Source organism: Acipenser ruthenus, chromosome 8 (genome assembly GCF_902713425.1).
Source record: "Acipenser ruthenus chromosome 8, fAciRut3.2 maternal haplotype, whole genome shotgun sequence".
NCBI lineage: Eukaryota > Metazoa > Chordata > Actinopteri > Acipenseriformes > Acipenseridae > Acipenser > Acipenser ruthenus.
The window spans coordinates 3,389,680-3,399,635 of NC_081196.1; the positions used below are offsets into that span (position 1 = coordinate 3,389,680).

Here is a 9,956-nt window from a genome sequence, read left to right on the forward strand (position 1 = left end):
ACAAGCTACCAGTATGAAGACTGTTGACTGTATCTTGAAGCTAGTGCATTCATTTGTCCTTCATTTTTTTCTTGTAGTAGTACACTTCTAAAATGTGTTGTGGCTTTGTCTTAGTACTTGCTTACAAACATGGCCCTTACAGTGCTGAATGTGTACAACTTCAGTGCAGTTTGTACAATGTATTGTGATTACTGTCACTGCTTTTCCTGTTGTTTGGACATGTGAAATACCACCACAGCACTGTCTTACGTATCAGTTTCCTGTCTGTCCTTGGGTACAGCGTTTCTAAGTGAGTAACGTTTGCTGAGGTCAAGCATAATGTAGATAGAAAATGTGCAAGCATGTGACCGCCATTACACCCGCATTCATAGCAGTCACAATGAAACTGGTCATCTGCCTGTCTAGTCATTTAAGGGTTTAAGTGTTAAAGTGTCCCTCCGATCCCCCCCTGGATGGAGGTTTAACTGGAATTTCGAGCAGGCTTGTAAATGTAATGTGAAGTGTTGTGTGATACGCTGCTGTTACGGATTCTGTCCTGTTCCCTGTCGGTGAGATGAGATGAGGTTAGGAGCTCTACATCACGAATGCAGACACGCCCGGCTCTTTTGCACAGTGGTTAAGACACTCGCTTGCGCTGTGCGTGGTCGCCGGTTCAAGCCCAGCTTCGGCCCGGTTGCATAAGGACCAGCTTTGGTCACCCCTGCCCAATGCATTCATTGTCCATCATCATCCTGATATGAAAACAGGCAGACAGTTTTGGAAAGGCTGTCTCTTGGTTCAACAGCAGCCTCCCACAACGCTGTTCGAGATGACCACCCTGTTAAAGGCCGTCTCTCGGTTCAACAGCAGCCTCCCACAACGCTGTTCGAGATGACCACCCTGTTGGCCTTCAAGTTTCTCACAGTGTGGGTGAAGTCAAAAAGTAAAAAAATGCACTTAAAAAAAAGAAAAAAAGAATTGTGTGTGATGGAAATCATTCCAAACCCTAGTAACGTCGGACTGCAGTAAATGAACATGCCGCGCATTACGTAGCTAATATAATACATTTGTACCCAGTTTCTTAAGAGGCAGCACAAGTCACTGTTGTTAACGTTTAACAGAAGCCTGATTATTGTATCCTACACACCCCGGGCCCCCTCATTCTGAGCTGGTTAGATGGTCAAAGGTTACAGCTCATCAGGCCTTCTGAACAAAGATATTGGATATATTTTCTAATAACCGTTTCAGCCCCCCCAACCCCCCCCCCCCCCAACACACACACACACACACACACATATTGTTGAAGTAATTCAGTAAGATGGCCTGACGTTACTGTAACGCAGGGGATATTTTCTTATGCTCTGCTGCATTTATACAAAGTGTCTGCAGCTGATTTGACGATGAGGACTTCTCTTAACATGTGAACTTTGTGTTAGCGTAGTCACATGAGCATTGCTGTGGTGAAGAAAAAAAGAAGTATTTCTTTTCTACGTATATTACCCAATCCCAGACTGAAACCACAAGTGCATTTACTGTTGTGCTGGAGTTGAATCTCTCCCAGCCCAGTCCGATAGTATTACCTGTGTGCAGTGCACGCATTTCAGAGGATTCTTTAGGCATTGCAAAGCTTAATAAAGCACAGTGAAAGCATGCTCATTGCTTATTCACAGCATGGATAAGCATTCGTAAGACAGGAGGTACAGTCAGATTTCTTTTCATGCCTTGCAGGTCAGTTCTCTGGGGAACTACAGAGATATTTAGAAACTGATCAGTTAAAAAAGGGAAGTACCATTAAGGTATGCATCTCAGATTGCAGACTGATTGTTGCACAACACACAACAGAGAGCAATGTTATTTGGGGATTTGGTTTTGATATACTGGTTAAATCCAGTCATTGTCAAAATGCAATTACAAGACTCACAAAGCATTACAGAAACAGAAACTAGAGGAGAACCTGCACACGTTCCTGAGTCATTACAAACAGGCTGCCCCCAGAAGAGAAAAGGGATTACTCAAGGAAAGTGTGAATGAGAGAGCCGTTACTCAACCCATACGGTCCTGTTCTTAGGATAATCACAGACTGTGTCAGAGCCTGTGTTGTTTGCATAGAACAGTGGGCATTAATAATGAGTGAACTACTGGAATGTAACCCCCCCACCCCCCCAGTGATTAGATTGCTGTTTTAGGAACATCACCAATATCACAAATTCACACTTTCGGACCACACTTTCCCCTGTAGATTTTGGCAAAGGAGGTGTGTCTGTTCTAGTACAATCCTGGCTAATCTCTCCTATTGGACTCCAGTCCTACGCATTGAATCCGGCAATGCCCCTCAATACACTTCAACCTCTGACTGCAGCCCAAACCCACAGGCTGCGGGTGTCTCACTAAGTGCAATCAAGTGTTACAGAACATTGTATCTTTTGTAATAATAGACCGATCCCTTGCTGCCCCATCCTCCTGTGACCTGTGGTATCACTCACTGTACTTTAGCTTTGGTGGATATTTCTGTGTTCTGGTTCTGTAGTGATGACCAGCTGACGAAGCTGATTTTGATCATGGTTTCCTCAGGCTGGTGTGTAAAAGCCTGGAGCGCAGCTTCACAGCACACGCTTGTTTGGATGAGCCTAAGCGATCCAGTCCAAAATATATATAAAAAAACATTTTAGAAAATAGTGGTGGTTCGTAGGGTGTGGGCACAGGTAGATAAAGGACCTCTAAGGTGCAGTGCCCTCGAGCATGTTAAAAATAGTTTTGACATATTTGAACAGTGGAGGATCAGTGTAGAGGGGTTAGAATGGGAAGCGGGGTAACCACTGGCAAAACAAAGCAGATCATATTTATTTTGTGAGGTTTTGTTACCTGTAAAGGACAGTAAGTGACTAGCTATGATCTACATTTATGTTTGTAAAAAACCTTACGATAAGAAATTGCTCAGCTGCAATTGTAACCCAAGACATTGAAACAGCCTGCAATACAAATGCAGTGCAGCCACAGTAAGAGCCTGCGGGTCACAGGAACTGCAATTATTTTCCGACTTTGCTTCTGTAATCATGTAATCACTGGATAGCCAGGGGAACAAGGTCCACCCGACGATTGGAAGCAATCTGTTCAGTGATAATCAGAGAGAACTACAGGATGATACAATAATCACACACAAGGGGGAATTCACAAAGACAATAAAACCTGAAATCAATGCGTGTACCCCGTGTTCTAGAAGCTGATTGGTGCTAGTCTCTTTCCCCAGACTTGTTTGCTGCAGCAGACCCCCTGAACGTTTGTGTATCTGCAAGCCCCTTTGTTGAAACCCCGCTTTTAATAAGATAAAGACGAAGTTCAGATAAATATGAAAAACATACACAACCTTGAAATAGGTTTTCAGATGGGTTGTCAGAAGTGAGACCTCTGATTCCTCTGATTCTGTGCTCATCAGGCTCTCATCTGTGCTCATTGTACACTTTTTCTCAATATCTATTTACAAATCTGTTTAATATGTCCCTTATGTCTGTATTAAATTGCCCAGGATATAATATCGAACATAATGTAGATCTTTTTTCAAAGCTTTTTAAGCTTCTAGTGCAAGCTTGCAGCCCTTCTAGATGTTCAAACCCTCGAGTTTTACTGGCCAATGCTTTAGTTTTTGTTGAGGAGTTCTTTGAAGAACAGTATGATAAAACAATGTCTGCTGTACAAAAAACAAAGCTGTTGATTTCACCTTGAAACATTACAAGACTGGGTGTTCCCTTGTATCTTGTTAGTTTGTACATGTGTGTACACATACTGACACTACCGTGGGTTAGGGAGGCAAAACCAGCAGGGGCTGTTTCTACAGTGGACCCTGTCGGCCAGATGCCCAGTGAGCTCACAGCGGACACCGGCATACAAATGATTGGACATTCCAATGCAGAGAAAATCAGGGGTCAAATAATTGGACACACTAAATAAAAAAAATTAAAAAATCTGTGGGTGTTCCCTATAAACCGATAAACTGTTATCAGTATAAGAATACAATGTGCTTTTTTTTTTGTAATATAGCAGAACTTGAATATGACACAGTAGCGCATCTATTCAATCTCGGTGAGTGTCTCTCCACACATATTCACAGGGGGGTGTAGAGACAAGTCTAACAACTGGCAAAAACACATCAGATCCACTGAATCAGTCCTGCCCGCTGTAGGCAGTGCTGTATCCAGTTGCTTTAGAAACACCACCGGCATCGACACAAAGGGGACCAGTGAACCTGTTTGCCGGAGGAAGTCATTAATAAAAGTGAATGGCTGCTGGGTCACGCTTTTCCTTCCCAGTCGAATCATCCAGCACATTTCAGCAAGCATGTCCAGGAGCCTGGTTCCACTGTGGCTGATATTGTTAAGATGTGAAACCGCAGAGCAATCGCACAGAATTCACTGAGGTTTACAAGCAAGGCATTGCACTGTCCTGGGGTAAAATAACTACAGGCACTTTCACCTATAGGAACAAAACTGGAACCAAACCCCCCCTCCTACTGCAGAGTGATACTGACAGGAGATGCGAGGGAGTTTCATGGTGTAAATGGAAACGTGGCATTACTTTTACACTGGAGACAAGGCGTTTCCATATACCATAGTGTGCAAAATCAATTTCTATCCTGCATGCAATATGAGAATTTCAAGTTTCGCTCAGTAATCAGAAACAACAGAAACAATAGGTACTCATTTGTAAAAAAAAAAAAAAAAAAAAAAAAACTTAGACTGGCACTTTGTGTTTTAATTAGGCAACTCAAACAACTTATAAAAAGTCTCATGCGTTTGTATTGCGTGTGTGGCCTATTAAACCAATTAAATTAGACTGCCTTTTATTCTGACAAGATTTGCAGTTCCAGTGGTTTGATTTCATATGCACAACAAAACAACGGAAGCAATGGGGTGTTGTAATTCATCTGAACACATAGCAGACCAGCAAACCGCACCGGCTAGCCTATACCAGAGACCCCTAGGTGACACAAACAAATGAACCCGCTTCCCAGCAGCCAGCAGTTCTGCCTTGTGTATATAAACAAACCATTGCTGTGTTTACCGAAGGACCAAGGACACTCCATTATCTATGTGTACCATATAAAACGAGCAGGAGAAAGAACGCTTTCCTGAATGACAATTTATATAAACGAGCCACCAGGAGGTATGCTACGGCTATATTACAATCATAATAATAATTGGCCATATCATTGAGACACAATAACATCAGCTGGTCAGTGCGGCGTTATTCTGAACTCCCCTTGTGATTGGTCGACCTGGCTGCGTCACTAGGAAGTAGTTGCTCGAAGCAGAGGATAATAAACAGTAAACAGGTTGAAGTCGGTCCGACGGTCCAGTCAGACAGCGAGCTCGGCGGATCTTGAATGCTATCGTTTTACATTGGGTCAGGATCCCAGACTGACTGCGGAGGGTAACCCCCTGGGAACCGAATGAAGAAACACGTCTTACTACTATTCAACTATAGGGGACTTGTCAGAAAAGGAAAAAAGAGTAAAAGAAGAAAATGGCCAGTTTTATATTACGGAAAGCCGAGCCCAAGGACGTGTCAGACATACTGCGACTCATAAAGGCAAGTGTCTACGCTTGCCTTTTCCATAAACGCACTGTATGTAATAGACAAGCAACATGTTGATGAAAATCAACAGAAATGACATTAAAAACAAATACACTTTCTACGTTTCACACGAGTGTAACTTGAACACAACTGTGTTTATTTTTAAAATGTAATAAATGCATTACGCTTCCCTTCATTTTTTTTATTTAATAGTTGTTTATTTAATGTGTTTTTATTTTCCCAGGAACTTGCTAAATTTGAAGAAATGGAAGATCAGGTTATATTAACTGAAAAGGGTAAGGTATTTTGTTAAAAAATATGAGTACAGTTAAACAATTTCACGAAGTGTACGTGGTGACCTAGTTATGAGTTCTGGCCGCTGATAGGTCGGATTAATAAAGGTTACATCCTTATAATCATGTGACAAGATGTAATTTCAACATTCTATGGTGATGTGACTTATAGAGTCGCCTGATTGGTCGAGCTATAATACTGAAGCTAAAATACTTAATTACGAATTTATAATAATAATAATAATAATAATAATAATAATAATAATAATAATAATAATAATACGCTTGTTTTCTTCAATGTAATTTACTTTAACTTAAACTGTGAGTCAAAATTCTAAGGTACACTAGTACTCTATAAGAAACTTATAGTTTTACCTTACTGTAATTATACTGTCAAAGGCATGTCTTAGGGAAACTCTGTATTAATAGGACTGTGCATGGGCTTTTGTTATGAGATGCAGCAAAAAGGTCCTCTGAACGGAAGAGGGGTTGTTAAAAGTGTAAACTCTCTTTAGAAATCCTCTATTCATCCAATAGGAAACATTGATAATATTGCTACTATAGTATTGACAACCAATTCATAGTGCACGTCTATTGCAGTAATATTGTATCCTGGTTTTTCTAACTTCTGCTCGGTTTATGGTGCTGGCATTTAGTGTCCTGGGAAGGCATATTGAATTCCTGGGACACTGTCCTCAAAACCGGGACGATGCATGGAAAACAGGGACAGGCTGCACCCCTAGTTATATATGTATGTAATATACAACAGCATGCCTTGTTTTATTTTACAGATCTTCTTGATGATGGTTTTGGAGAACACCCATTCTACCACTGTGTTGTTGCAGAAGTACCAAATGAGCAGCAGTCTTCAGAGGGTAAATCAATCTAAAGCAATTTATTAAAATCTTTTCTTTTCTTCCCTGTTTTATATTAAAAAAAAAAAAAGTGAATGTGAAACCAGGAAAACATTGCACTAAAATGTGCTTCATTTAATTTATTCTAGTAAAAAATGACATTCACTTTCTGTCCTTTGCTGCTGTGTGAAACGTGTTGGTTCGAAAGTGCTGACCCTGTCTGCTGCACTGTCTAATCCTGTTGAAATGTATTCTCTCCAATTTATCCCCAATCTTCAGGTTACAGTCTCTAGCTTTGCCATGTACATGGCCCTTGGCGTGTACATGGGTGGGCGGGGAGGTAACTGAAAGATGCGTTACTCAGTAAGATGCATGATCAGAACTAAGGTAAGGCCACTGCGGGACACAAGCCACTCCCACAATCCGAACACACTGTAGAACTTGCATGTGGGCTCTCTTCCACCAAGAGCGCCCCCAGTACCAAACACTGCTTCCAAGGCTTTCTGTGAGCCCAGAATGCCAGCCAGGCCAATGAACACAAGTTTCCATTGATACACAAACACCCCATCATGAGATCTGGATACAACTTTGTAAACTTCCTGGTACAGAGGACACGTGTTTGGGCTTTTGTGTCTTCATCAGTGCTGCTGGATTTGTTTATTTAGGTTTTATTGAGGTAATCCATGCTATCTTTGCCTTTATCACAAGAACCTCTCATTCAATTGTAATTAAACTTGGTAAGGACATTCCTTAGCACAAGTTCTTGAGGGTGTCTAGGTCATGGTGACTGTCCTCTAAGTGGCTGGGTTATTGAAGTTTATAAGCCCAAATGCTATTCTACTTCACATAGACAATACAATACCCATAGACAGCACTCCATCATGGTATATGGTATCCCACATGCCGTGAATACTGGCCTGATAAACTGAGCTACAGGATGTATCATGGGAGGCACTTATCTGCTCAAACCATGCATGGGCGCTTGCTGTGAGATGCTGTTTCACTCGCTGTGGGTGCAGGTCGAAGACCACAGGGGACCTTAGTTTTAATATGATCTTCTCCTCTGTTTATGCAGGACACACTGTGGTTGGATTTGCTATGTACTACTTCACATACGACCCTTGGATTGGAAAGCTGCTGTACCTGGAAGATTTCTATGTAATGAAAGAATACAGAGGTATGTATGATGCGTTGTTTGTAAATGTGTTTCTTACATCAGATTTATATCTGACTCTCTTACAGGATGATCTTCCAGCGGCAACACAATGCCGAGGTTCTGTACTTGGGGACTAATATTGCAGCGTAGGGCACGTTGAATGGTACCACAGTGTTCATATTTCACATACCAGTGGTATGCCCCAGTGCACACCATGGCGTGTGCCAGCTCTGGATCACTGTGCAGTAATACTGATATGTTCCAAATCCATTGGGTTGACATTGCTGGTAATGCTGTGGTCTGCCAGGGAGTCTGCACTGGATTATCTTATAGCCCGTTCATGATTCATTTAGGTGGGGAACATGTATTAATTAGAACTATTTGTTTTGTGACGTATCTCTAATTTAAATGCAGTTGTTTTGTGTTACGGTATTTAATTAACTGTATTGTTTGGGTATAAGTATCTCGCTGGGGAAAACGTTAAAGGCTGAGGACGGCCACTTGAGGTCGAAACTCTTAAACCTCCATAATCAACAAATACAAAATAGAGACGGAGAAGTTCTGAGTGCGGACATCCGAAATGCTAACAGCCCTTTCAGTAAGTAAAGGGTGTGTAGTGACGATCCAGCGAAATTATTAAAGCTTGTATATAGCAGGGCCTGCATCGCTGCCGTTCTCCCTGTACAGGAGAGCGCTATGTGCCTGTGTTTGTAATGCTTGTGTTTATCTTACAGGGTACGGAATGGGCTCCAAGATCCTGAAGCATCTGAGCCACGTAAGTCTGTTCTCTCTGATGTGTGTTTATTATTGTTTGGAACACATGTATATTTCACCATCCACATGCATGTGATATTCTATAGTATTTATGTGTGTGTCTCTGTATGTATGTGAATGTTCAATTTGCTTGTCTGGCAGACTGCGGTGAAGACTCGCTGCAGCAGCATGCACTTCATAGTGGCGGAGTGGAACAAGCCGTCCATAGAGTTCTACAAGCGACGCGGCGCCTCTGACCTGTCCTCGGAGGAAGGCTGGCGGCTCTTCGAGATTGATAAGCAGTACCTGGTGAAGATGTCTTCCAAGGAGTGAGGGCTGGCCGCGCGGAGCAGGGAATTCAGATACCTGCTGTGACTCTGCAGGTTCTGTCTAGTATTTAACCTGATAGGTTAACACAACAAGTCTTTGTACTTGACATATGTTTTTTAGTTTTTTTGTTAATTGTGATGTATTTGGCAACAGGTCTGATAAAAGCTTTATTAAAAGTAGTTTGTGACGTATTAACGCTGCGTCGTTCAGGGGAAGCTTTGCTTTAGTTTCTATCCCCGTACTGTGTAAGCTCCTGCAAATTCAATGCTAAACACCAGAATCCACCTCATCAGCAGGAGCACACGCCCTTGATCAAACTGCTGGTCTTGAACTTTAAATGCCCATCAGATCCGAATCAAATTAATAAGCATCTTCGTTTAGTTGGCAAACTTGGTAACTAAAAGTGATATTTGTTTTATTTTTTTTTGGTGTTTAATTTTTTGATCAAGACACGTTGTTGTTGAGGGAAGGAAATGTACCACAAGGATGAAGAGATAATCCATATTAGAAGTTCACGTGACATGTTTTCAAAGCTAGTAGCTGTTTTAAAATCTGTTTACATATATTTGAATGATGTCAAGTAATGTGGTGTTTGTTTGTTTTTTTTGATGTGTTTCTGTTTTAATAAAAATGTAAGTGTTGTAGAGTCTTGCTCTGGGAATGTCATTACTACTCTGCCAGCTACAATGGGGTTGGCCAGTTGTAGATCACACAAAAGAGGTTCTTTTTTTAAAAGGAAAGCTACTTGCTTCTAAAGTGTAAATATTCTTTGCTTTTTATTATTTCAATTTAAAGTTATGTTGTTGCCATGATCAGTTACAATGGACATAACACACTGAAATGAATATACAAAGTTAGCAGATCACTCACAGAGTGCACACCTCATTCAAGGTTCATTAAGCAGAATTTTGGATTCCGCAGTAAAGAAGTGGGATCAGAGGAGGGACACATCTCGTTCTTAATATTAAAATATAGAAGGCAACAGGAAACCAATCCCCACATCCCCTCACTGCACTGTGGGGT

General features: G+C 41.5%; 1 protein-coding gene across 1 annotated transcript; it reads left to right on the forward strand.

Moving 5' to 3' along the window:
* The first annotated feature begins 5,208 nt into the window (after positions 1 to 5,208).
* LOC117407009 (diamine acetyltransferase 1-like) lies at positions 5,209 to 9,574 on the forward strand. Its single transcript, XM_034922479.2, has 6 exons — positions 5,209 to 5,562; positions 5,792 to 5,843; positions 6,632 to 6,715; positions 7,770 to 7,871; positions 8,585 to 8,625; positions 8,766 to 9,574. Exons 1-6 carry the CDS (start codon positions 5,497 to 5,499, stop codon positions 8,934 to 8,936), a joined length of 516 nt encoding a protein of 171 aa, XP_034778370.2. The 5' UTR covers positions 5,209 to 5,496; the 3' UTR covers positions 8,937 to 9,574.
* The last annotated feature ends 382 nt before the right edge of the window (positions 9,575 to 9,956 follow it).

Excerpts from the sequence above, each read along its gene's own strand:
- LOC117407009 (XM_034922479.2), top strand. The coding sequence starts at position 5,497 with ATGGCCAGTTTTATATTACGGAAAGCCGAGCCCAAGGACGTGTCAGAC. Across the intron at positions 5,844-6,631 it reads GGTTATATTAACTGAAAAGG|ATCTTCTTGATGATGGTTTT; the intron begins GTAAGGTATTTT and ends TTTATTTTACAG. Across the intron at positions 8,626-8,765 it reads TCCTGAAGCATCTGAGCCAC|ACTGCGGTGAAGACTCGCTG; the intron begins GTAAGTCTGTTC and ends CTTGTCTGGCAG.